Genomic DNA, 27,685 nt, shown 5'->3' with positions numbered 1-27,685 from the left:
GCGGGAAATAGCTCACTCTTGTGGTAGGAGTCCCTTCAGCAATGTCAACTTTACCCTCTGACATGGGCCTTTTAGAGTAAAGAATAGTCGCAACAGCTCTTTTCAGAGAGCTGTGTAGCCTACATATTATACCTTAATAAGAGAATGAAATGTCATCATAGCCTAATTATTATTTTTAATAAAAATGAGTAAATAGTATGCTATGTTTAAGCTGGCAACCTATACATTTGGGAATTGAATTTTACTAGCTAAACAGTGCTGTAGCCTACTTTAATCCTGAACATTAATCTTGGACGTTGCGTAATTGTTAGACTAATATTTGTTTTTATAACTTAAAATACCTTGCAATTAGTGAGAAAATAGGTCAGAAACGTTCATTATTGCCCCGACGTCCACTGGAGGAATGCGCTATAGGCTACATGCTCTGTAAAGAAAGGATATTATTTCAGGCAGTTTAGGTCATTTGTATGCTATCAATCTAAAGTTGTTGTTTTTTTTGATGAACGAAATTTCTTCGAAGTTTTTCATCATGGGCATTGGCCTAGTTATTTTCATATCTGACGGTCAACATAAGTATCCTAGGATAGGACTACATCAAAAAGGTCAACACGTTTTCATTTGGCGGTTTGTTAAGACTAACAACTTGTTGTCAGTAATGAAACAAATGTTTCAAAACAGGTTAAAACGTTTCTGTTAAATAGACAATATACAGTAACATCGACGCAGGCTATTTATATTCCGACAATTTGGAGTTACACAAATTCAGCGGATTTTCTTCCAATGCAACCTGCAACGCAATCATAACCTGGCATTGCTGGCAACGTTACTGAATTGGATGTTAATTGAACGTAGGCCTACGCGCAGTCTTTTGCCTTGTCTGCCTCCCCGTCTATTATCTGTCTCCCCGTCTATTATCTGTCTCTATAGGCCTATTATAGAACCATTATCATTTTTATATATAGCCTACCTATGTATCTTAGGTTATAATTTATTTTAATTGCTGTCTATTTTGGGATTATGGCTTTTTAAATTATGTTTTTCGAAAAGACACACATTAATTCCCTTTTTAGAAGGCAATGAGTCAATATGGGTGCGTAAAATGTAGAACCCTATCCCAAGTCATAATTGATCTGTTCAGAATATATTTCATTAGTTTATACTTCAGTTTTTTAATTGAAAAAGTTATGGCCCAATATGTCAATTGGTTGTTGTAGCAACGTAGCCCAAAGTGCAATTCAGTCAGAATGAGTGATGTTAGCACAATTTCCAAACTATAAAAGAACATTATAAATAGCAAGTTATCTTGTTTGCATATTTGGTGTGCTGAGCATAGGCAATGTTTTTTATTTTGTTATTGCTGAATAGTTTCGAAGAATTATGCATTTCCGTAAGCAACAGCAGTTTGAAAACTTTAATTAAAGATACGCTAGTTGCACTTGACAAACACTAGAGGGCAGCTCCTCAATGGTCAAATATAATAAACCCATTGCTATTTTGCTGTTCCAGTGAACTCCCTTGTAGCTTTATGCACTTTGATCTGACCAAGCATATCTATAAGTAAGCATACCGCCCATGAGATGCATTGTTAAACTAGTATTTGTAGCTTTTATGAAATGTACGTTTATTAACGTTTTGACTCAATTCTTTAATTATATTTACAATTTAAGGTCAACATAACATTATGGTAAAATCACAGTTTCATGGTATTTTTATTACAGAGGTTTCTATAATCTACACAAATCCTTTGCGTTACAATCAAAGCAATGTGTTTACCAGTGCAAATGTTTTCCTTGTGTCCTAGAAATATGTAGGCCTATTCAAAGAGTCATGCAAAATCCCAGACCTACATTTTTACACCTTTCTATTCTAAATGTTATCCAGGCATTTCAGTCTCGCTGTTTAGGCAATCAGTCCTTCTAAGTAAACCTTTAAAGTTTACATCTCCTCTAAATCTAGAGTGATTTCCCATATCTTCTTTATTTAATTTTGTCCATAGCCCTGCAGTGAAGGGCAGGTGCAGGGCATGAAAAATGCACATTCTACTGTGCTGTACTAAGCATGTTTGGTGGTGTGAGTAAGGGAAACAACATACAGACCAGGTGAGCCTACTTCTACAGCAATACATTCCATGTCTTTGTCAAAGTAAATCCCTCCCCAGCCTGTCATACATTACTTTACCCCAGCTCCTAGTCAGAGAGGCATCAGCTTTGAATGAAACCTAATCCTGTTCCTTCCTTCCTTCCGTCCTTCCACCACTCCTTCCCCTCCTTCTCTCTCTCTCTCTCTCTCTCTCTCTCTCTCTCTCTCTATCTCTCTCTCTCTCTCTCTCTCTCTCTCTCTCTCTCTCTCTCTCTCTCTCTCTCTCTCTCTCTCTCTCTCTCTCTCTCTCTCTCTCAGACATATGCACACCCAAAGGCTACATTTGTCCCACTCTCTCCATAGAGCTCAGGTGTGCCTTCACATGCTGAGAGTCTTACTTTCACTGGAGTCTGAATCCACCGTCATCAAGTGAGTTCTAACTGTATGTTTGCCTAACCTGCTTTGATCATATTTATTGCGGTAATTCTGCAATCCCAATACAGTTTGAGAAAGAAAATGGTTTCAAATCGCAAGTTGCGATGTGTTGTCTCGTCCTTACAGTATTACTAGTGTAAGCACAAGCGGGAAAACGTGGATGCTAGAGGTGGATTGCTTTCAGTAGCTTACTGCATGCATATGATGGTTGGATAGTAACAGATTGATGGTCTGACCTTCGGATTGGATATCATAGCAGGTATCTGAGGTATAGTACATTGTTATTTCTTGGATCTGAGATTCTTCAGATATTTCTTGAGAGACATCTAGATTTGACTGTTGCTACTGCCGTTTGGAGTAACTGCAATGTTGATTGTCTGATAAAAGAGATATGGTTCTGCTGTCTAGGATGAGTTGAGTCTCCAAATGCTTATCAGTCGATTGAAGTATGTTGTTGGAAGACGAATACAGGGGAAAAGAACAGAGCATTTCCCACTCAACAGGTGTGAAGCTGTACACTGCAACATGAGAAACAGAAGGAGAGACCAGATTGTGTTTTATGGAAGAAGCGTTGTGTGAGATACTCAAGTGACTTCTTATTCAAGCTGAACGCTGAGTACAGCATATACACCCCCGCAATATTTCGGACTCATTGATTTCCGGTGATTTTTAAAAATTGATGGCCATAATCCTATTATACTGTAATGTGTAGCACTATGTCATACAGTCAGACAACATACTTCTTGGTAGATATGTCTATGCACTGCACGGCCCAATCTGGCATTTTTACAGTTGCAACACGCATTTAGTACATACAGCAAGTCTAAACCTATGGTAAATCCCTGCACAATTATCTCAAGGGGCCTATGCCTTTCTTAGGAAGTTCATCAGTCCCTTGAGGCTAAATGTTTTAGCAGGGTTCTATACAGTACTGTGCATTCCAAACCACTCCCATGGGCATATTATTCTGTCGCTACCTCTGTACATTTTAGTCTTACAATGGAAATAGGGTGACAGAGGACCAAAGGTGACACACAGAAGCACACTACGCTATACAGGCACAGTGATCGCGTTTCAGTGTTTTCTCACGTTACTGAAGGTGATATGACATCGCAAGTTCAGTTTGGAAGCTTTTAGTAATGGGACTTCCTGGTGTGTCCTTGCTGATGCACAGTGCACCCTACTTTGTGGCACATGTTTCTACTGCCGACTGTTTGCCTTCGCACACGCTGGAGTGAGACCAGCACTGTATTTACATCTGCATTGCCTAAACATGTGTTCGTATTTACCCTAGCTTAACTTCTTGGCCTGTTTTCTCTGGGCTTTGTAAGGAGTTCTCAATGAGAGAACCACAAAGTCCTCCAATATGTGGTTACCAAGTTACCGATAGAGGAGCCATTCAAAGTTTTATTTTTACGGTCACTGAGTGATGCATGTCAAATAGGGTATATAGCAGGATACTACTGTCTACTCCAAGCAACCACCTTATAATACCATACTAATCTGGAGTTGACCATTTGTTTATTGAGTTCAGTAAACAGTGTAGAAAACATTTTTTATTGAATCCAAGAACTGATAGGATATTCTGCCAACATAATTGAATGCTAATAGACACATTTCAGCATGTTAAACGTTTTACTGAATCCCTTCATATCTTGGATGACAATTTACTGACTCAAGGCACCCCCCCCCCCCCAAAGATGACAAACGCATACACACACACACAGTCAACTCTAATCAGCTCATCATGCCTCTCTCTCTCCTTTTCTTTCTTTCTCTCTGTGACCATGTGGACCTTGCAGCAGATGACCCTCAACATGAGGCAGACAATCCTCTTCCTGTTCGTGTGTAAGTCCACCCACCCTTGGTACCCGTCACACCCTTGGCACTTTCTAGGTTGGCAACTGGAAAATAACACCAAAAACACACAGACAGATCCACACAAGCTATTTGTTTCAACAAGGATTGAATCGTCTTGCTCTTGGCAGAAAGCAGGGCCCAATTGACATTACCAATCCCAGAAGCCTCTTCTCCCATCTGACATGTGATCACTTGCTGAGCACTGATGATGGAGAATATTTCCACATGCTAGCACTCGCTCAGCAAAAGACCTTTGGCTATTTGCAAATTGTTCCCAATATTCCAAAATAAGGCAGAAATCTTTGTGTGGACTATGTATAGACAGTTCATAGTTGTTCATGTTTTGGACCTGGTTTCAAATGTTAATATAAATTTAAAAATATATATATATACAAAAATATAAATTATAAAAAATATAAATTAATTAAATTAATTAAAAGGCTTATTTCCCTTAATTAGAGGTGTCAGCCAAGCTTGCCATATAGTTTCAGTAGTGCAGGAACCTATAATTTCTTTAAACTGTTTACTTAGAAAGTAAAAAGAAACAGAGCGTTGTCTGTCTGGGTAGTTATCAAACATGTTTAGCACTGACCTTTAATGCACACATAATTATGGCGTATTATTGCGCTATGTAAGTGGCACGTGTAGGAGTTGGTAGCATGCTTTCGTTTGTTCTGAACTCAGCGCGATCTTTCTGTTACCTGTGATGTTAGGACTCCTTCCAAAACAAACATCATTAGATGTGGAACCTTAGTGCATACCTGACAAGCTCTTGTGTTGATACTGCCAACACGTATAGGATGTACTGTATGATGTACTGTACATCCCTGATCCTCTGTTATTTCTCCCTCTTTGCTACATGTTGAGCCCTGGAAAGACAATCCTCTACTGACACAATACTAAGATATAGATTCGTAAACATCTACAATTCCTTTTCATGGTTTTTCTACCAAACGTTTATCCTTGAGTATCTCAAGAAGGAATCCCACAGTGAAAGAAAACTGGTTCACAAAGAGAAATGTAATACAGACTGAAAAATATATAGAAAGATGATAGAATCCAGGTTCTCTTCATCCTTCTTAAAGCTGTCTCATCTCACCCTCCCTCTCGCCCCTCCATCTTCCTCCCTCTCCTCTCCTCCCCGTCCAGTGGTGGCACATGTGGCCTTGACCCGGGGGGAGTGTGAGGGCAGCTCCTGTAACCCCCAGCTGGGGGACCTGATGGTGGGCCGGGCCGCTCAGCTGTCTGCCTCCTCCACCTGCGGCCTGGGTGGCCCTCAGCCCTACTGCATCATTGGATACCTGGAGGTTAGAGCACTTGCTTTTGAAATACCCAATGAATGCCCCTGAATGAATGAATGTTTGTGCTCAGACAATATAATATAATTGTGTTTATTCTTCTCTCTCTTCTCTCTTCTCTAACTATTTAGATATTTATATTTATACAGGATCATTTATCTAAGAATGACTGCATTTGCCGTTTGGGTGCTCTGTTCGGTTGCTCTGTTATTGATTTAGTAAGACTAACTGACTAAGTCAGTTAACTTCTTTAATCACTCCAAACCAGGCATATCTGTATAATGCTTTACATTGAATTTGCATGAGGAATAGTCGTACATTAGTCGTACATTTTCCACATATTCTTAAAATCACAGCACTCCTTCAGCTACACACTGATTTTCCAGTCAGGACCGACACAATACAGGACACACACATTCCTTTAGGAAACGTACTCTGGGGATCTACAAGTACGGAATGACAGCTCCCTGGCTCACCCTAAACATGCTTCACACTGGAGACAAGTCTTGATCTGCCACATTTATATGGTCACTACCTTGGTTTTCCTTCCCACCTCACCCACACTACGTTGTGTGCACTGGGCCTCCATGTTAACCTCTGCTTCCATGCCACCAGGACTTCGTCTAAGACTTCCATCTCAAGTTTCTTTATCTTAATTGATTTACTTTCTTTCTCTCTGTCTCAGCTTTCTTGCTCTCCAACTTTTTTTTTCCTCTCAACTTTCCTTCTCAGCACTCTCTCCCTCGCCATCCACCCCCACCCCCCCCCCCCCACACACACACACTCCCCTCCTCCCCCTTGCAGGTGAGAATTGGGCGTGTCCAACATATGAATTGAAAGAGTTTAACAACAATAATGTATTCTGCATATGCCCTTTGTTGTGTTTTCCTATGATATTCAAAATAGGGAAATCACATGAGGCGTTGCAGGACCTCATCCTATGCAGCTCATTGTGTGTGTTGAGCTATTTTAATGGGATTTACTTTGTTGGGGGAGCACATGTCCTCACATGCCATCACACTGAGGTTATATGTGATGTATACCTCTGTGTGATTTATGCCTATAATGGCAGGCACCAAGCTTCTTGTTCAGGCATCCACAAGCATTGCTTTGGGTTTATGAGAACTAATTGCTTGACCAAAATGTGATTCCATCACATGTTCAAATCTTTTCTCCTTGCAAACTGTTTGCTAAAATTATTAGCTGCATATATGTCACTGTCAAAGTAATGTTCCAAGGTCACATTCTTCAATTAGGTTGAGTGGTGCTAGGGGCAATAGCAATAAACCACCAGTGACCTTTGAACTGCAGGACCAAGGGTGGACAGAACATTATAACCATGATATATGTGGGGGTAGGAACAAAACCTAAGAATTATTTTTGTATATATTTTCCTCTCAGGATGAGCAGAAGTGCTTTACATGTGACTCCCGCCAGCCCTACAGCCTTGTCACCAACCCCAGCAGCCACCAGATAGAGAACGTCATCACCACCTTTGAGCCGCAGCGCAGGATGAAGTGGTGGCAGTCGGAGAACGGTGCGTGTCTTCTCAGAAACGGAACACACTTGTTTGCAGAGAGCTCTTTATGCGGTTCACATTTTTGGATCGAGTACAAACATGACCTGAAACGGATATTTAAAAGACAGATACATGTCTGTTGATGGATATCGACACGCTCTGGATAAGAGCGTCTGCTAAATGACTAAAGGATATTGTGCTCTAATGGCAAAATCCTGGAGAACTCTCCACCAGCACACAGGCTCAGATGAACCCCTTCAAAATCCACTTGAATGGTACTGAGAAACAAGACTAGCCACCAAGATTCGAATCTAATCAGAACATAATCGCTCCCCATTCGCAGGTATTCAGGAAGTCAGTATTCAGATGAACCTGGAGACCATTTTTCAGTTCAGTCACCTCGTCCTGACTTTCAAGGTAACGACACATGAGCCGAGACTCACATCCAACCTAGTTATCAGTCACACTATTTACAGAAAGACATATTAAAACAAATAACCATCCAAGCACTGCACAAACTGCCGCAATAGGACCTGAATCGCCTTTCGAAAGATACTGTTAGAGCTGTGTGTTTATATCATTGATTATCTGTTGTGTTTACCTGCTACATGCATAATGTTTTAGAATGCGTATCAAAGTTAACATGTGTTACCAAGACTTACTAAATCAGTAAAGCCTTGTTGCCCATTGTCTAACTCTAATTACAAGCACCCGGATCTAAAGTGTTCAAACCCCTTTGCTGCTCTCCAGAGTTTCCGCCCTGTCGCCATGTTGGTTGAAAGGTCAAAGGACTACGGGCGGACCTGGAAGGTGTTCCGCTACTTTGCGGAGGACTGTGCAGCCAGCTTCCCCTGGGTGTCTGCCCAGCTGCCCGACAGCGTGGACGATGTGGTCTGTGACGGACGCTACTCCGGGTCGCAACCTTCCACCGACGGGGAGGTGATGACGCGCACACAGACAGCAGCACATCGACACGCGCGTTTCCTCGCAAGCGCATACTCACATGTGTTCATGCACTGTGCATATATTCAAGCAGCACACACGCACATTCCGTCACATGCACCCGCCGCGCATACACGCACACACACGCACACGCGCATTCATTCTCATGCAAGTGATGCACACACAGCGACATGTGTGTCACTCTCAGGCATACACACATTCATTTATTGTGCACTCAATAGCAAACTTCTTCACAAACTGGATTTCCATAACAGGTTGTGCTCAAGGCGTTGGATCCCAGCTTTGATATAGAGGATCCCTACGCTCCCCATATTCAAGGTTTGTCATATTAACTTCCAAACGCGCATGTGCACAAGTGGACTCAGCAAACAGCATTTCCCATCAGCCCTCGCTCTCCACCAATCACATTTCGCCCATGCCTCCACCGACATGTGCCCAAGTGGCCTCCGTAAACTACATGTCCCATCCCTCCTCAGAGCTGATCACCATGACTAACCTGCGGGTGAACTTCACCCGTTTGTTTACGCTGGGCGACACGCTGCTGGGACGCAAGCGCAGGAACCCCCAGGATAAGTACTACTACGCCCTCTATGACATGGTGGTGCGTGGCAGCTGCTTCTGCAATAGCCACGCCAGCCTGTGTATGCCTGTCGACATCACCCGGGGCGATGTCTTCAACGAGCCTGGCATGGTGAGGGGGCAGGCAGGGGGAGGAAATTGCATGGTGAAGGTCATGGTGAAGGTGTGGAAGGTGGCAGAGGATGAAGGATGTTACCCTTTAGGTAATAAAGTCTGTTCTTTTTGCCACTGACCACAAAAGTGGTGTGTCATTACAGCAATCATCTGCTGTGATGATCATGAGCACTATTTGTATGTCGCTTTAGTTCAAAGTGTCTGCTGAAACAATAAATGTAGGTTGAACCTTGTTGGAGGGTGATACTGGATGGAGATTTCAAGTTTGACATTAGTTAGCAGTTCAATTACTGTCTTTATTAGACGCATCCTTCAACTGCTCCAGGAAAAATAGAAATGTAACAGTGTATGGCATTTTTCTATGGCTGTTACATTGGTCATTATTGTTTTCTACCAGGTTCACGGTCGATGTGTGTGCGAGCACAACACAGTAGGCGCAAACTGTGAGAGATGTCAAGACTTCCACAATGACGCCCCCTGGAGGCCAGGTGGTCAAAATGGCCCGAACGTCTGTCAAAGTAATGTCCTCACTTTTTACTCTGCACTTAATCCCCCCCCCCCCAAAAAAAAAACTCAACCTAGTTGGCTACTATTTATCAGTGCACTTGCTCTGCATTGCAATCCATGAGGGATCCTATATCCAGTGTATTTCAATCATAGCACACATCCCCTACCATATTCCTTACGTAAACATCATATTTTAATCTCTACATTGCAAATACTGACAATACCACATAACGATGTTTGCCTATTACTGCCCGCTTCTCCCTCCGTAGGGTGTAACTGTCATGGTCACTCCGAGTCGTGTTACTTCGACGCGGCCCGCTACCAGGCCACCGGCGGGGTTAGTGGAGGTGTGTGTGAAGACTGTCGCCATGACCGTGTAGGACCCCAGTGTGAGCAGTGCAGACCGTACCTGTACCAGGACCCGCAGCGCTCCGTAGAAGACCCCCAGGGGTGCATTCGTGAGTCAGACACAAACATGCATGCATGAAAACAAACACACCCAGCCGACACAAACACAAACAAAGCCATGTCCGCTCTTTTCAAAAGTGTCGCTCTGTAACGTAGGCTGGAATCTCTAAGCATGGACCTGTGGAAGCAACACGAACTTCAATAGGTTTTGTCTCCTTGGTTGTTTCTGCAGCTTGTGACTGTGACCCGGCCGGCTCCCTGGACGGCGGCCTGTGTGACCCCGTATCGGGGCGCTGTGTCTGTAAGGAGAACGTGAACGGGGACCGCTGTGACCGTTGTCAATACGGCTTCTATGGCCTGAATCAGGAAGACCCGTCCGGCTGCCAGAGTAAGAAACAACATAGCCTCTCTGACACAAGTGAAATGTTCTGATGATAGAAAGGTTGAAGACTGTTATTTGTTGCAGCTTTAATGTATGACTGGGATTGAAAACATCAGTTCATGGAGCAAAAAATGTGTCAATCACTTTTTGCATATTGATGAGGACATTGGGAACCTAAACGGCTTATTCCTAATTTTTCCCACAATTTCCGCTTGTCTGTCGTCAGGGTGCCAGTGTAATTTCCTGGGTAGTGTCCTGACGCCACACCCTTGTGACCAGGAAACGGGGCAGTGTGTGTGTCAACAGCTCGCCACTGGGGCCTTGTGTGATCAGTGTGTGGTGAGACAAATGCTGTATCATCGTTGATGACTAATGTTGTCTTATTCTCTCAGACACTTTTTCTTTCTTTCTGGGGGCATAAGGAAAATAATAGTTTTCACTAGAGAATTTAACATGTTATGAATATTGTTTGTTTTCTGATGAACATTGGTTGTTAGTTATGAATGTTCGGACCCTATCTCTCTCCAGTCAGGTCACTGGGGTCTGGGAAACACTGTATACAGCTGCACACCTTGTAACTGTGACATGGGAGGAGCCTACAGCAGCATGTATGTCACACAACAAGAACATAACAGATCTGAGACGTCATGACATGTATTAAACATTAAGTATTATTGTATGTTAGACTCTGTCATGATATTTCATTTTAAGTTCATGTGAACTTCATTCCCCTTTGTCATACTACCTACACGTGCACAGTTGTTCATCAGTAGATGGTCAGTGCCAGTGTTTACCCAACATGGTGGGGCAGAGCTGCAGTGACCCCGCCCCGGGTCACTTCCTTGCTCCTCTGGATTACTTCCTGTTTGAGGCTGAGAATGCTGCTCCACTGGAGGATCAGACATCCTCTTCCCTGGTCAGTTGCCCAGATGTGACAATGGAAAAAGCTTAGTAGTGTTCAACATGTGTGTTATCAAAAATCCATGAGTGTTTGTGTGTGTGTTTGTGTGTTTATGTATGTAAAACATGTGAGTGTGGTCCTTCCCCCAGCTGAACCCTACAGGCCTGCCCAAATGTGAGCAGTACTACCGGGACCAGGGCTACGACTTCAAAATCAGCAACGGCAGGATCGTCCTGGTGAGGAGGACCAAGAGACGAGCTCGCAGGAGAAGGCAGGAACGGGTAGGAACACCAGCTGCTCCCAGCAGAATCCAGACACAGAACATCCTAATACCTTTCGTTTTTCCTCTGCCGTCTCATGGAGCAGAGTACTTTTCAAACAATGGTTTATTTAAGATAATGAGGCCATTGTTGGGCTTAAGGTGAACGCTTTGTGCATCACAGTTGTGTCTTTAGCCTGAGATAGTGATTGTAAAGTATCTGAAACTTCACCCATGACCTTTGATTTTGCCGCACTCTTTTTCTTTCTGGTTCTGCTTCATCAGAGGTCCATTCCTCTTGACCCGGGCTCGGCTCTGCAGATTGTGCCCCGACAGAGGACGGCTGATGCGCCAACAACATGGACTGGCCCGGGATTCGTCAGGGTTCTGGATGGGGCGGGTCTTAGGTTTACAGTTGACAACCTCCCAGCCTCCCTTGACTACCAGCTAGTGATTCGCTATGAGCCAGAGGTTAGAAAAGAAACATATTCACCTTGAAATCAAATCAAACATAAGTTCTCGGTTTGTTTTGTGAGTTTAAAGACATGTCTTACTGACTAAGTTTCTTACCATTGGTCACCTTCTTTAGTCTCTGGATGACTGGGTAGCTTCAGTCAGTATCCTCCCCCTGTCACCTGGAGACAGTGGCTGTACCACTGACCCCACAGGAACCAAAACACTCTCACTACCCGGGGTTGCCAGGTTTGACACAAATCTTACCACACCACCATCAATACATCACCAACAATGTTGTCAATGAAAAATACTGGAATACTTTGTTAACTAGTGATTACTGGTTAACCTGTTTACGCTCCTGTTTCGCCCGCGAGACAAAAATGCTGCCTCCCCCTTCCTCAGTTACGACGCACTAAATTCTAACAAATATATTTTTTAGACGCTACACATGTTATACATCGTTGGAAAGCTACGATTCTTGTGCTTCCATTGAAATAAACCAATTCAAGATCAAGTCACAATAGCAAGCAAAGTCAACGTCTTTTTCCGGTGAACATTCCTTCAACAATGCCAAAGAAAAAAGTTGTACTCACCCTAAGTTGTTCAAATAGGTCCAGGTGTGCAAATCATGCCATCAAAACTTGATCTGCGTAAGTCCCAAGGGTTCAAAGTATCTAACCATGTAAAGTAATTCGTCCAAATACAATGTTTTACGTTCATGAATAGCCATTATCCTTTGTTTCATTATGCAAGTTAGCCGACGGAAGAAACAACTTGTTCACATAAAAGTGTTATTTTGTCCGGTTTATCAACGGAGTATTTACAAAATGAAGGTCTCAAAATGTCCGTTGAACCCTCCCCTTTTGATTGACACCTTGTTCGACCCAATAGGAGCTTCCATGCCCCGTTGACAGCCCTCTAAAGCCAACTAGGTCTGTGCGTCCTGCCCCCCCCCCGCCCCCCCCCCCCCACACTCGTTCTAAACAAATTTCTCGAACTGGCTTCGACTGGCTCTGAAATTAGCTCGTTAGCCTTGTAGCTGACAGCTAGCTGAAAATGCCAATACCTCATTTGTATGCGTCTGTGGAGCCTTCAAAATAACAGTCGATTGCGCAATATGGTTGACAGAATCAGTGTTCTTTGTGCGCCAATCCTTGGAATCAGATAAAGCACTCCAATGTGTTCATGCTTCAGTTTTTGTGTTTCAGTATTACTAATTAGGGATTTAGCTATTATATATGATATTTCTAAGTACCAGAGATGGGCCAGAGATAACAATTATGAAAAATAATACCTTTTTATTTGACCTTGACCTTGGTTACAAAGGGTCATTTTGGAGTCTCCAAAAGACCCTTTTAGAAAATTCCTGGATGTATTCTTATAAAAACATGTGTCAAATATGAATATATTGTGGTATTATGTTTGACTTTTGATTTGAATTGGGTAAGGCTTCAACCTGTGGTCCAATTTAGTCTTCCAGATAATACCTACCACCTCTAGGCCTCTTCAGGCCTCTGTTTTCAAAACAAAATCTAGGCGGAAATAGAAATTTTCACTTTCCTTGTGTTCAAGCTTCTATTACTCAACACTAGAAGGACTGACAGGGGTCCTGACAACAGGGGACATAACTTCAGAGTGTCAGCTTTCAAAAGAGATCATTTACATGCATGTACTCCAAATGGTTCAAGAACAGCTTCCAATTTACTTTGGGTATGCTGTTTAGGCGTTTTCAGGCAAATTTAACAGGAACATGAAAAGGTTAACTACCCTCAGCCATTTGCTTTCATTCTCACAAGTCTTTGTCCCTCTTAGAGTTGCGATTATAGATACACCGGTGTGTTTGAACAATGGAGGAAGATACTACATCGACATCACCTTTGCCAAGCAGCCCAACTCCGATCCTCATTCAAGCTCACACATACTTGTCGACTCAGTAAGAATATCTGAAGTAGTTTGAGCTGATTTTATGTTAATATGGTAACTTCATCAAGATTATACATTTTGAAGAATTGGTCAATAAATGCTTCTCTGTACAAAGTAGTAAAGGTGATATAATCAAAAGTACATCATGTGAGTTCATATTTGTTCACTGGCAAACATTGCATTTATAAATGCGAGGACAGACACATCCGAATTCTCGGTCCTGCTCCTAGCAGTCACACCAAACCCTACTCCACCGAGCCTCCTTCCTGTTCTAGATGGGCCTGGTCCCCAAGATGGCGTCTGTGCAGGACTTCTGTTCCCAGAGTGACCTGGACTCCTTCAGGCGTCTCCGCTGCGTGGAGCTGTCGGCGGGGGCCCAGCAGCTGATGCTGCCTGAGGTGTGCGAGGGCCTCATCGGAAGCTTGTCCGCCCGCATCCACAACGGGGCCATGGGTAAGTGGGCAGAGGATGATTCAATTCAAACGGACGAGTTACAAACCCTTCCAGTCATCCTAGATTCTAAGTACCTGATCAAGTTACATATTGTCCCCATGGGCACATACTCTTCCTGTAGGAATTCTCAACTGTACCTCTGTTTGGCTAGCTGAACTTTTGCAATATTGCTTGAATAGAATACATTTTCAGTATGATCATTCCATAGGCTATACTAATACTATACATATATGTATTGTGAAGTTTAGTACATTTCAGTATAGTGGGGTTATTTACAGATTCTGTGTAAAATTTGCAATGAGGATCTGTATTTGCAGTTTGCAGGTGTAACCACCAGGGGTCGCTAGGCCCCTACTGCAGCAAGTTTGGTGGGGTGTGCGACTGTAAGGCCAATGTGATTGGACGCTGCTGTGACTCCTGCGCCCCCTTGACTTTCGGCTTCGGACCAGAGGGCTGCAGACGTATGTTTCCACGGCGACAGCTAGTGTTTCTATCCAGAGTAGTACATGTGTTTTTAGTTGTATAAATATTGTCATAAGCCAATTTATGCTTGAAATGTGGAAAACATTTGAAGAAGCCTTACCATGGAAGAACAAAATAGAATGAAAAACCTATTTCTGTATTCTCATCCCTCCCATTAACACACACACAGCATGTGAGTGCGACACCCAGGGCTCGGTCTCGGAGCTGTGCGACCAGGTCAGAGGTCAGTGCCCTTGTCGGCGGGAGGTGTCGGGGCGCCGCTGCGACCGTTGCCAGCCGGGGTACTACGGCTTCCCCCTGTGTCGGCCCTGTCAGTGTAACGGGCAGGCGGAGCTGTGCCACCCGGACACCGGAGCCTGTCTGGACTGTCGGGAACACACCGCCGGAGACAACTGTGAAAGGTGCCGAGGGAAGGACACAGCAAGACCGAGACATTTTCTCTATCAAATAAAATCAAAATGTATTTGTATAGCCCGTTTTACAAGCAATGCCACAGAGGGCTTCACATACGCCCATAGAACTGCCCCTCAACCAACCTAAACCCCTCAAGGATATATCATTCCATCCGTCCATCCATCTGTCTGTCTATATATGGATATCTATATAATTACAGTATATATATATATACAGTTACTTATCTTTGTATTGTTGTTTAATGCTTTTTATACTACACTTAGATGCCTGTACATGTTAGATCGTAAGCTAGCAGCCTAAGTCTCCGGGTCCTGTGATCCTGAAACAAAAGATTGTATTTTTCAATGGCTTTCTCCTGGTTAAAAGAAAGAAACTCAACATATAAATAAATGTTTCAGGTGTGTGGAGGGTTACTACGGTGACCCGGTCTCCAGGGAACCCTGTGAGCCTTGTCTGTGTCCCGACACTGAGGCCAGCGGGCGACACTTTGCCAGCTCCTGTTCCAAGAACCCGGAGTCCAGAAGTCTGACCTGCTACTGCCTGCCTGGACACACAGGTAGGAGTGTGTGTGTGTGTGTGTGTGTGTGTAGGGGGTGTGGGGTGGGCACACATGTTCAGCATCTGTGTGATGAAAACTTTCCATGATAATGAAAAAAAAAAAAAAAGGAAAACCAGCTGATGTGCATTCAAATGTGTGTAGAGTTTGTATTGTACTCTCATCACCCCTTTCCCCCCCAGGGTCACGCTGTGACTCCTGCATCCCCGGTTTCTATGGTGACCTGGAAAGGCCGAACGCTATCTGCCAAGAGTGTCCATGTAACAACAACATCTACCCAGAGGACAGCAGTGCGTGTGACGCCGTGACAGGGGAGTGTATGCATTGTCTCCACAACACTCAGGGACCTCGTTGTCAGAGCTGTAAGCCTGGCTACTATGGCAGCGCTGTGGACCAGGACTGCAAAGGTACAGTTGAGACACGTTAGAGATGTATTACCTTGGAGTCAGAGAGCAGACAATCTTGTATGTTTACCTTTAAGTCCTAGACCAAACACAACTTAGTTGTAATAGTAACATTGGCGGAAAGTTGCGTATCGCTCTAAATTTCATTACGTATGTTTCTGAGTGTGTGTGCATTTTTTTTGTGTCTTGTGTGCTGAAATACCTGTGTGTGTGTATGTGTGTGTGTATTCAGAGTGTTCCTGTGACCCGCGGGGTACCGAGGTGACCCAGTGCCCGCTGGGAAGCCCCTGTTTCTGTGACTCTGAGACAGGGCAGTGCCCGTGCCGGACTGGAGCGATGGGCGAGCTGTGTGACGAGTGTGCCGACGGCTACTGGAACATCCAGGGGGCATCAGGGTGCCAACCTTGCAAATGCGACCCTGGAAACTCTCTCAACAACATCTGTGACAAGGCAAGGACTGGGCCTTCTGCATAGCTGTGTCGACTATTCCACATTACGGTCAACACCACCCTCTTTCAAAACCCTCTGTTTGAACTCTGAAGGTGAGCGGTCAGTGCCAGTGTCGTGCCGAGTTCGGAGGCAGACAGTGTGACGAGTGTGGGGAGAATCACTTTGGGAACCCTGACCTCCAATGTGTCTGTAAGTAACAACAAACACTGGGAGACAACTGGGGGGTATTCCAGAAAGCAGGTTATGCAACATAACCGGGTAAGTTAACCCACCAGCTGATTCACTCAATGTTGCAGCAACCTGCTGGCAATGTTGCTACAACGCTGGGTGTCAGCTGGGGAGTTAACTTACCCGGGTATGTCACATAACCTGCTTTCTGGAATACCCCCCTGTTTCTGGATAATAGTGTCACTGCTCGTTACTGATGTGTTGTGGCTGCTTGTCTCCGCCGCTGACCACAGCCTGTGACTGTAACATGGAGGGCACCGAGCGTCCCGCCTGCGACCCCTTCACGGGGGAGTGCCTGTGCCGCATCGGCGTGGCCGGGATCTTCTGCGACGAGTGTGCGCCCGGGTACGACTCCGTGTTCCCCTCCTGTGCCCCTTGCCACCCCTGCGTCGCCCTCTGGCAAGACGACGTCACCGACGTCCATCGGGCCGCCCAGCGGATGCGCACGTTGATCCCTCGCCCGGGAGTGCACCAGCAGCCGGCCGGGACCAAGCGCATGCTGCAGATGCACTCCTCGCTAGAGTCGCTGGCGAACCTGACGGGACGAGCCATGCCGCAGGTGCAGAAGGTGGAGAAACTGATTCAGATGATCAAGTGAGGAAAATCTTCCTACAGCTTGGGTTTTTATTAAAATAAATATTGATGTTATAGTCCTCAGGCTACATATTCTAGTGATAATGTTCAACCAGCAACAGCTGAGATTATTATTCTTGTTTTTTACGTCATAAGATGTTGATTTCATCTTCAGGGATGTTTCTATGAAAATGAGGAAATATGAATCTTCTCTATAAAATAAATGTGGGTAATCTTCTGTACCTCTTGTTTCTGTCCTCACAGGAAGCTGAAAGACACCATTGACCCAAACGCCATCATCATTGACCCAACCAGACTGTTGGACACCCAGGTTGACAACATCCGCCACGAGTTCAAAAAATTAATGGACCACTTGAGGGACAAGCTTACCACTGACCCAGAAATTAATCCAGAGGAATTAGAAGGTAATTTGTTGTCCTGTTGTTGTTGTTGTTCAGTTCAAATCAGACAACTTTATTTATCCCCAGTAAGGTAATTCATATGCAGCTTACCCAGTCAAAGTGTTGACTGGGTGTTGTTTACCAAAGCCTCCTAATCAAGGAAAAACATTCAACAGTTTTTCAGAAATCAAAATGTACATTTAGAACTTTCCATAATGTGATTGAAAAGTATTGATCTAAATGTACTTCTATAACTCATGCTCACATGTGGGGCTCGTGCAAAGCTCATGTATGTTTCATTTTTAAATTGACCCAGAGGCCCTTGATGAGATCATGAAACTCCATAAGGAATACATGGCTGATGAGAAGCGGGTGAAGGCTGCTGACAAGGCTCTAGAAGACTCCATGGACACGCGGCTGAAGATCAAAGACAAACTGTCCAGCTGCAACAGGAGTGGAAACATGGGGCCTCTGGAGAACAAGGTCAAAGCCCTGAGTGTTGCAGGGCTCAATGGAAAGGTGAGTGCTGTATTGATTCTTGAAGTGTGTCTATAATGTTTACACTATTGGGACCACAGATCTAGAATATGGAGGCCACAATATCATTTGGTTACATGTCATATTCCTGATTTATGGGTGAGAATGATTTGGTGAACAAAAGTATTCATCCGTCATAGTGCTCGGTGGCTATGGGAGACCCCATCAGAGGCTACCGTGCTTCCCAGGTGTATGACAGCTGGTCATTCGGTTCCTCTAATACATGTGACAGATACCCTGACGTTTGGGGACTTCTGTTTGTTATAAACTTTGTAAGAAGAAGTTTGTTTGATCTTGTTGATGTTCCGTGTAGATCTGTGGAGAACCCGGCGACATGGAATGTTCCAAATCAGAGTGCGGGGGTGCTCTGTGTCGAGATGCCCTGGGGCTCCGGGAATGTGGAGGTCCCACCTGCAAGGGAAGTGTCCCTGTGAGCGCAAACGCCACGGAAATGGCCGAGCAAGTAGAGAACGACATCGTAAACCTCCTCAACAAACTGCGGGACTCCAAGGCAAAGGCAAGATCATCGTCCACTGAAAGATAAAATAAAGTTTGCACTGGTATTTTCTAGGCTGGGTGATGTGTGTAATTTAGGTCCAATGAGGTCTGATTATTTTCTCACTCGTGAAATACGAAAATGAAAGACATTTTCTCTCTGTCTTATTTAGCCTTCCGGAGTATCCTATTTACAATACTGCACATTTAATGTATTTTTCTTTATGTGTTTTTAAATCAGTTGCCTATATCTCTAAGTCTTAGTCCATCTTATAACAGCTCAACACAGCTAAACAGATGACTCAGGACACCCAGGATGAGGCGGAGAAACTGAAGAAAAAGATCAGTGACACCAAGGAGAAGTTTGAGAAAGAGAAGAATGACACTAAAGACCTTATCAGACGTGTCAAGAACTACCTGACAGGTTAGTGTGGCAGCCATTTTGACACTGTCTTGAAATGAGGTTGAGGACTACCTGACAGGTTACTGGTATACATGAAATGATGTAGCCAATGACCACCTTAAGTCCTTGTAAATGACAGTCACATTAAATGGTTCTTTGCCTTTAAAGGAGTTTGTCTAGAAAGGACATGTGGCTAAAACTAGCATAGCATTAAATTACCTTAATGAACTTGACTTTGAGGGACATTTCTCACCAAAAGATGACATGGTGGCACCAGAAGACATTGAGAACTTAGCTGAGGCAGTGCTAGCCATTCAGCTGCCAGGCACTCCAGATGAAATCCGTGACATGATCCAGAACATCCGGGACAAGCTCTCCAAAGTCAAAAACTTCCAGGAGAATCTGGAACAGCTGGAGGGCCAAGCCAAAACCGCCAAAGAACTGCTGGAGAAGGCCCTGGAAATCAAGTTAGCACATGGAGTACAATTTCACTACATGCTACTGTGCTCTAGCACTAGCGTTCTTATAAGAGCTAGTATTATTTCCTAGTACTTTAGCTCTAATTGTTTCTTCTACACTTAGATTTAGCAATGTGTAGTCAATATTGAATATATTAACCGTAATTTGATTTTCTGAATGTCACCAACCAGAAGCATATTCTAAAGACGGATTGTTGATGGGTTTGCAGGAACAGAACCAAGAATATTGACGTGAAAGACATTAAGAAAGCGATTTATGATGCAGAGAATGCCCAGGACAAGGCTGCCAAAGATCTGGAGGACGCCAAGGACAGCAAGAACATGACTCAGACTCAGATCACAGAGGTAATGAGATCCATCCAGCCTTGCCTCAATCCATCTGTCTGTCCATCATTGTGTATATCCATTCATCCAATCCATTCACAAATCCAGTCAACTCTTGATCTTGAGGTCAATGCACTGTGTGTTCATTGTGGTCAACAGATTGAGACCAAACTGAATGAGACAGAGGCGAAGCTAAATACCGCTCGACTTCAGGACTTGCCAGAGGAGATTGAAGCGCTGAAAAAGAAAATGGAGATGAACCGCGAACAGGCAAAAGAGGCCAAACGAGCTGCTGACAAAGCTCTTGCTGATGCCAAAGATGCTGAAACTGTACGTTCCGCCCTCACTCTGTATCCCGCAATGACAACACAGGATTTGTGGCAAATAACCAATCAACCAATGAAATATTCTAATCATATGCTGCAAAATGTTTTCAACATTGTTTTTTTTCTATTTTTACTTTGCTTTTGCGGTTCAACAGGGAGTTCAAGAAGTGGAAGACTTGTTTAAAGAACTGGAGGAGAAAAACACCAACCAGGACCTTGAAGATATAGCCAGTACACGTCTGAAGAATATTACAATGGAAGCAGAGAAACTTAGAAAAGATGTTGCAGATAAAATGCAAAACATTGAAGGTGTAGTATTCTTCAACCATTCACACTCTGTTTAATAACAAAACATACTCAAACAACATTCAGTTTTTACAGTCTGAGTTATGCTCTTTGTCACATTTCCAGATTTGGAAGGAAAAATTCTAAACTTCATCAAGAGCAAAGAGGACAAAGCTAATGAGGTTTCCATGTTGCTGGAGACGGTGGAATCCCTGCGCAAGGCGATAGCCAGCCGGATAGACAACTACATCACCTGTTTATAAGGTTATGATGGATAGCCGTGCAGACAACTTGATATACTCTAGGAAAGACTCTTCCCCAACACAGCCAACAGCTTCACATGTTTAATATACTGGCAATGGAATTTTGCCTATAACCTCGACATAATAGTGCCTTTGTTACATAAGTGTTCATTCCTCACAAATGGTTGTATTATTATGATATCGAAAATGGATCTTTGACTGTCAAAAATAACTTTTTTTATTTTTTACATCTATACAATTATTTTAAATGTACAAACTTAAACATGTAAAAAGTATTAACAAAATTACATTCAAAAATACACATCTTGTGATATTTGTGGTCCTTCACTGGGAATTCTAATAGGTTTTTGGCTTTAAAGAATGTGGTACTAGCACATTTCCAATACTCTGTTGTCACCACAAGTACTGGTTCTGTGCAAAGACCACGTGACCACTTGAAGATGTGTCAGGTGGTATTGCCCATAGTTATTTTTTATAAATATACAAAGTGGGTGGGTTAAGTATGAAAGTGGGGTTTAGATGCTCCTGAGTAGCTTACAGATCTGAGGAAGTTGTTTCTTCTTTCGACACCCTCACTGAAAATGATCAGTACGCAGTTCTCTCTTTGACCACAGGAGTGTGATCTGTGACCAACAATTTACAGCAGGCCTAATCAAGGAGATGAGACGTGCCCTTTCTCCCTAATTTAATTTTTTTGAATTACATTTTGTCAGTATTTCTCCACACCTTTTTGTGAAGCTAATGAATAAAAATGCTCCACTGTCTCAAGCTAAACCAGACCACTGTACAAAGCTGTGGTCACCAATTTGTTGACAGTTTGAAAAGTAAAGCTTTGCTTCTTCCACCAATGGCACCTCAGGGCTAGCTGAAGATGTAATTAGATTAAAACCAACAAACAGGTTTGGAATGGCTCCCCTGCCAGGTTTGGAATGGCTCCCCTGCCAGGTTTGGAATGTATCTATTGGTTACTTACCACTCCCTGGAAAGCTTTGTCTTTTGTATGTAGAGCATTAAATCTTCAATATTTGAGACAGTGTGTAATGGATGTGTGGTTACCTCCATGTTCCTCATGTATTTATACCACTGGACACTTGCATACATACTTTCTGTAATCAGACAAAAAAGCTGTTTGGGGTTTGGGGACACACACTGACAATAATCACACACCTTTTCTTATTGATACTTTGTGCAAAATAAGTATTTTCATTATAAAGTATGTTCCACCCACCCTCTCACTCTCTTTGTTTCTCACATGCTCTCTATTTCACACACACACACACACACACACACACACACACACACACTGCTCCAAATCACTGCTCATAACACACGTTAATGGATTTTCCACCCAGGCGTTAATGGCTACAGTTTGTTACCCTCCAATGATTCTGCAAGCTCAATACCATTTTGTTATCGATGTAGGTTGTGTTTACTGTAGTCTCACAAACAATGGCACTATAACAAACTAATTGTACATTATGTTCGGAAGTTAGATGGTATAGATGTTTCAAAATACATTCTGCAAGAGTTGGTGGACAATGATATTTGCTGTTTTCCGTCTTTAGTCTATTTGATCTTTAGTTGGAATTTTTATTTAATCCACCATTTTTATTTGATCTTTTAATTGGCCAGTCGCCTAAAACAGAGCCTTGGGCTTGGTGGTCCTTTCCTCGGTGGATGAGCCTATCATTCAATCCCGAGAATGTGACTCCGTCTGGGGTTCAGGACTCACACCCTGCCCCCTGGGCATGTTTCAGACTCACCTGTGGGAGCAGAATCCACAGGTAGGTCGTGGATGTCGGATTGCAGTTCAGTGGTCAATTGGATTAAGGATCAAATGTGATACAGCAACAGTCTTCTCTGATTGGCTGCACAGGGATAGACGGTTGATGTCAAGTTAGTGTGTGAAAACGTTGTGGTTGAAATGTTGTTTGGAGCTTACAGTAAAGAGGAGTAGAACATGCCTTAAAGTCCTGACTTGGCTTCCTTAAGATATAGTTTGTGGTTGTTTGCATTTTTCGCAATTTACATTTAGTCATTTAGCAGACGCTCTTATCCAGAGCGACTTACAGTAAGTACAGGGACATTCTCTCTGAGGCAAGTAGGGTGAAGTGCCTTGGCCAAGGACACAACGTCATTTTGCATGGCCGGGAATCGAACCAACAACCTTCTGATTAATAGCCTGACTCCCTAACCGCTCAGCCATCTGACCCCCACATGACTGGTAGATGTTTTGTATTTTCCGTTGCCTCAAGAAGCCAATTGAATCCGTTTTCACAGAGCCCTCTCTGTCCCCTCTAAGATAATTAAATTAAGACCTCCACCCTATTTTTCTCCTAGGTTTGGGTTCACCATTTGCTGCTCAATTAACAACACATATACCATTTATTCTGCATATGTTCCGGTTTAGTCTTTGATGCAGTGAACCTATCATTAGTAGCATACAAGAAAACTGCACAAAAATGCTTGAATTGTCTCAATAACAGGGCAGGGATTACAGTCATAGGACATGCTTTTGAATTCCTTTTTGCAGGGGTGGAAATCCACTGCTTTTTTTACTTGATTGAACTACAGAACAGTAAATATTCCGCTATAAATACATAGCTACGGTTTTACCTGTGCCTGGGGCATGAGGAAACTTCCTGACTTTAATGGAATGTTCTTTGTTCTAGAAAATATGAGGTGGGGGTTGGTATCCTGCTCAAGTACCTTTAACATTCTCCTCAGAGAAGTGATCGTGTGCTTGAACTTTCTTTGTGAGGTTCGTGACATTAATCTCACATAGCTACAATTATGGATGGTTTGTGTTACTTTGATCTAATGTAGGCCTATTTGATTGATAAGTAGTATATAATTGACCCAGGTGGTCGGCGCTGCTGTTTAGTTATTTAGTTTAAATGGGGGGATTTGGGGGAGGGCCAGCGACATAGTCTATGCGCATGCTTGACAAAGAAGGAGTGAGATAAAGTTGGCTGTGTTCTCTCTTTGCTCTGACGACTGATGTGGGATGCAGAGGAGTTAACCCTCACCTAAGGACCCACGCGCACAACAAGAAGAGGACGCACAATCCAAGAGACTCAATATCAACGGAAATGTTGATTTTTCACATTGCGCCCCTGCTATGTAAGTTTCACTTATTTTCAGAAGCCATGTATTGCTGAAAACTCGTTTTAGACGTAAAATAGACTGTCTTTTCTTACCCCAATGTGCTCAAAACCATACTCAACTACTATTAAGCCTACCAACAGAATACTGTTGTGACTCAACTCGTTCTTGTTTAAAACTTAGCCAGATGCAGTTGACAAAAATGAATTGTTTCCAAATGTTTTACAGTAACCTATGGATACAATTATTGAAACCATAGCATGCATTTTACTTCATTATTTATTTTTTTCTTAGTCCCTACCACCCTCTTACATACAATGTTTCATTATATTTCATTATGTAAATTGAAACATTCTACTGGTCTGAAAATTATTCAATTTTTTCCATTCAGTTGCAGGGACGTGCGTTCTTGCACAGGTACCAGAATTCAGTGATGTTTGTACCGAGGGGAGTTGCTACCCTGCGACTGGGGATCTCCTCATCGGCAGAGCCCACCAGCTGTCGGCCAGTTCAACATGCGGGCGTCAACGACCCGAACCGTTCTGTATCGTCAGTCACTTACAGGTAAACTGTAAGACTGTTGAATCTGGCAGTGGTTAGCTTATATTATACAGCAATTCTGTATGTTTGACCGCTGATAGACCAGTGAGACACCGAATTAGACGATGCAAAATAGTTCCCAGTCTTTGAGCTTAGAGTGCAACTGTGCGTAAAAGTAGGTCCGGACTCCGGTTGAGATTTCACGGTTTGTGGTGCCTTCGGGCTGTTTCAGGAACATATCCACTTCTCACGAAGTGTATCCTTTCAGATAAGAACTACTCGAATATAAATAGTATCTGTATTAAATTGCTACCCCGAGGACATGAATCTCGCAGCATGGGAAGAATGCTACTGTGGTCAATCGTTGAGCACACTAAATCTCATTTCGTCTAAATTTCTATTTAGAGACCATAGCCTATGTGTGGTTAACTTATAACTGAGTTATAATTTGTTCAACAATGGCATTGTTCAATTTCCGCCTTTAAAAATGTACCTGCATTTCTTTTGATGTAGAATGAACCCTCTCTCTAAATTAAAAGGGCAATTTGAAATTCAGATCGTATTACAACCGCTTTACAGTAAAGTTTTTGTCTGGAAGTTGCTTGTGGGACATATTCCAACTGTTCCTACTGACTTTTATTGTCAATACAAGCAATTCCTTTGAGACACAATGTTTTTGTAAACCCCTGATCGTGTAGGAGAGGATCAGAGTGTAGGGGCAAACAGTTTAGAAGATGCTCAAGGGAGGACAGGTTTCAGAATCATACAACTCCCTGAGATGTCTAGACAACTTCCTGACTCAGAGTCAAAATCCCCCTTCAAGCATTGTTGACATTGAGACTAACAAAAGACATCTGGAAGGTCTTCAAATGACTTGAAAGTTGCTGGGCTAGCAGTTTGAGTGGATGGGGGCTTATTGTACTGGCACAGGCTGACATGTCATGGCTGGAGATCATTTAGACGCTTAAACAGAACTCCGGGGACTCCTGTTGAGCAATCTTCAAAGACATCTCTATACCATTCTCCATTCATACCCAGTACATTAATCTGAACCTCATGGACACTCAGTAAACCCTGAAGTGCAAATGTAATTAATTTAGCTCCAACTCTTCACCATTGACTGGGTGATGCACTGTTGTCTGAGAAAGTATAATTTCGCATTAATGGTGTCCTAATCTTCACCTAAATATCTCAATTGTTTGAGTTGTGTTTGAACCTCTAAGAGTTTAATCTCTGTATGGAATTTGCTCAAGCAGGATTCATGTTTAAATCGAATTAGTTTAAATCTAAGTATACGCTTCACTAGAATTGATGCGTGCACCACTCGCACACACAGAAATACACAGAAACACACACGCGTCTGGTGGCCACATGAAACCTCCATTTACAGCACCCCCAGATAAGTCTACCATGATGAAACCAGGCCTCCCATTTAAAAGTCTTTAAGGTCTAATTCACCTTCATCAGTCTCGTCAGCTCAGACAGAACACACTGGTGATGAAAGACCCAATTTCAACGACTTTAAAATGAATAGGGGTCTTCAAAGACGCCGCTTATCTCTCCTTTGATTGGGATGAATCAGTGTGGTATCCCAAGAATTCCTCTGACATGTTCCCCCCCTCTCTTTCCTTCTCTTTCTATCCTTCACTACCCCTGGGTCTCTCTCTTTTTCTCTGTCCCTCTCTCTCTCTGTCTCTCTCTCTCTCTCTCTCTCTCTCTCTCTCTCTCTCTCTCTCTCTCTCTCTCTCTCTCTCTCTCTCTCTCTCTCTCGTGGTCTCCCCCTCTCTCTACTCCCCCTCCCCCACGCCATCCTCAGGAGGAAAAGAAGTGCTTTGTCTGCGACTCCACCGGGCGCTACGTGGAACAATCCAACCAAACCAATGGACACCGCGTCGAAAACGTTGTTACCACGTTCGCCCCCTACCGCCTCAAAACCTGGTGGCAGTCGGAAAATGGTGAGTCCTCCACCCCACACTCGACCCCCCCCCCCCCAAACACACACACACACACACACACACAAACACACACACTTGTGTTTGGTAGACTAGTTCAATCAAAGGCGACTCTCTTTTTTCTCACCCCAACACCCCTCCCTCTTCCTTCTTTTCTTATCCTCCATCCATGGGTAAACTCCCTGTAATCACCCTTGGAGGGAGGTCTTCAAACAGAACGACCCAGTAATGGCTGACTAGTTAGGATGATGACCTGTCTGTAAACTCTAGAATTCCCCTCCTGGGAATCATTGCTCAGGTGACTCTGGGATGTGGCTTCGGTCATAGCCCAGGGAAGACCATGTCATTACAGTTAATGAGTTAGACATTAGCGTGTCGTAATACGCGTTGTTTAGCAAAATGAGCTGAAACCAGCTCCGAGAGTCTCAATTTCTTCTCAATTTGAGTCTCTTCAATTTTCTTTGGATGAAGACCATGACTGGGTATTTGCCAAAACCTTTTAACCTCAATGTCTGTTATTAGAAAGATTGAACGCAAACTACCCAACTATAACAGGTATCAAATAACAAGGTGTAGCTCATCTACTTACCACAAAATAGTCAACATCAACAATTCCCAGCAGCCAGAAAGTCATTTGAGGAGAGTCTTGGAAAAATATAGGCCATGGAAAGTGGGATAATGGGAATGTGGTGGGATTATTCTTCCTGACATTTTACCAGCTTGGCAGATGGGCTCAGTAATATACAGTAGATAGGGAAGAATTCATTAATTCTGCAGACAACCAGTAACTGTTACCTTGGTGTTTTCTGGACCCTGGTGAGTTACTGGGAAAAGGTCTGGGTTGTTTTTAAATGAACTTGGGCCAAGAGATTTTTGCTGTCTGGTTATGCAGTAAGGAAGATACAAATGCCTTAGCCACTGAATGCTATTTGAACATATTTTGATCTAATGCTAAACGTATGGTTGAACTATTGTGTTCAATGGTTCACACAGTTCTCGATACCAAGTGTAGTGTTTTACTGCATTTCCCTTTCATGCATCACTGAAATGGAAGAGATTTTAAGTTGAGCTTTTAACTGCTTCACTGCTTGCTGCTTCACCACTCTCAAGTGTTTCATAAAACCCACAAGCCAGGATTTCATCAAAGAAGCATCTATGAAATGAGCAGAGCGGTGTTGTGAAGTGTTGAGTTTATGGATTGTATATTTTCTATACTAACGGGATTCTCAAGGAAAAGTGGAGCATGTAGAGTTAACCACTCCAGCATTTGTTTTGCTTGGCTTATTGAAACCTCAGCGCGCTCAGAGTTCTGTTTTCCCCCTTTTTTCTTC

The 27,685-nt window shown here is 43.3% G+C and overlaps 2 protein-coding genes across 2 annotated transcripts in view; both read left to right on the top strand.

The window, feature by feature from the left end:
- Window positions 1–2,438: 2,438 nt before the first annotated feature.
- lamb4 (laminin, beta 4) lies at window positions 2,439–21,786 on the top strand. Its single transcript, XM_062461925.1, has 35 exons — window positions 2,439–2,508; window positions 4,308–4,362; window positions 5,524–5,681; window positions 7,074–7,209; window positions 7,535–7,608; window positions 7,942–8,130; window positions 8,409–8,472; window positions 8,631–8,845; window positions 9,245–9,365; window positions 9,624–9,812; window positions 9,995–10,150; window positions 10,371–10,483; window positions 10,673–10,752; window positions 10,904–11,060; window positions 11,195–11,326; window positions 11,590–11,775; window positions 11,894–12,006; window positions 13,573–13,693; window positions 13,959–14,136; window positions 14,454–14,597; window positions 14,789–15,020; window positions 15,432–15,589; window positions 15,772–15,996; window positions 16,226–16,443; window positions 16,536–16,632; window positions 16,905–17,265; window positions 17,509–17,669; window positions 17,962–18,164; window positions 18,496–18,699; window positions 18,957–19,101; window positions 19,340–19,547; window positions 19,769–19,904; window positions 20,043–20,213; window positions 20,365–20,518; window positions 20,621–21,786. Exons 2-35 carry the CDS (start codon window positions 4,320–4,322, stop codon window positions 20,755–20,757), a joined length of 5,379 nt encoding a protein of 1,792 aa, XP_062317909.1. The 5' UTR covers window positions 2,439–2,508; window positions 4,308–4,319; the 3' UTR covers window positions 20,758–21,786.
- A 1,942-nt stretch (window positions 21,787–23,728) lies between these two features.
- Window positions 23,729–27,685, top strand: part of LOC134021268 (laminin subunit beta-1-like) — a 28,203-nt gene continuing 24,246 nt past the window's right edge. Inside the window, 3 exon segments of the mRNA XM_062461923.1 lie at window positions 23,729–23,880; window positions 24,254–24,426; window positions 26,219–26,357. Coding sequence (XP_062317907.1) covers window positions 23,850–23,880; window positions 24,254–24,426; window positions 26,219–26,357 — 343 coding nt within the window. The 5' untranslated portion in view covers window positions 23,729–23,849.

This window comes from Osmerus eperlanus, chromosome 5 (assembly GCF_963692335.1).
Source record: "Osmerus eperlanus chromosome 5, fOsmEpe2.1, whole genome shotgun sequence".
In the NCBI taxonomy this organism is placed as follows: domain Eukaryota; kingdom Metazoa; phylum Chordata; class Actinopteri; order Osmeriformes; family Osmeridae; genus Osmerus; species Osmerus eperlanus.
This window is presented reverse-complemented; position numbering and strand designations above follow the sequence as displayed.

Coding starts and splice junctions, on each gene's coding strand:
- lamb4 (XM_062461925.1), top strand. CDS start 4,320: ATGACCCTCAACATGAGGCAGACAATCCTCTTCCTGTTCGTGT. Junction 4,363..5,523: donor AATCCTCTTCCTGTTCGTGT/GTAAGTCCACCC, acceptor CTCCCCGTCCAG/TGGTGGCACATGTGGCCTTG. Junction 11,327..11,589: donor GCAGGAGAAGGCAGGAACGG/GTAGGAACACCA, acceptor CTGCTTCATCAG/AGGTCCATTCCTCTTGACCC.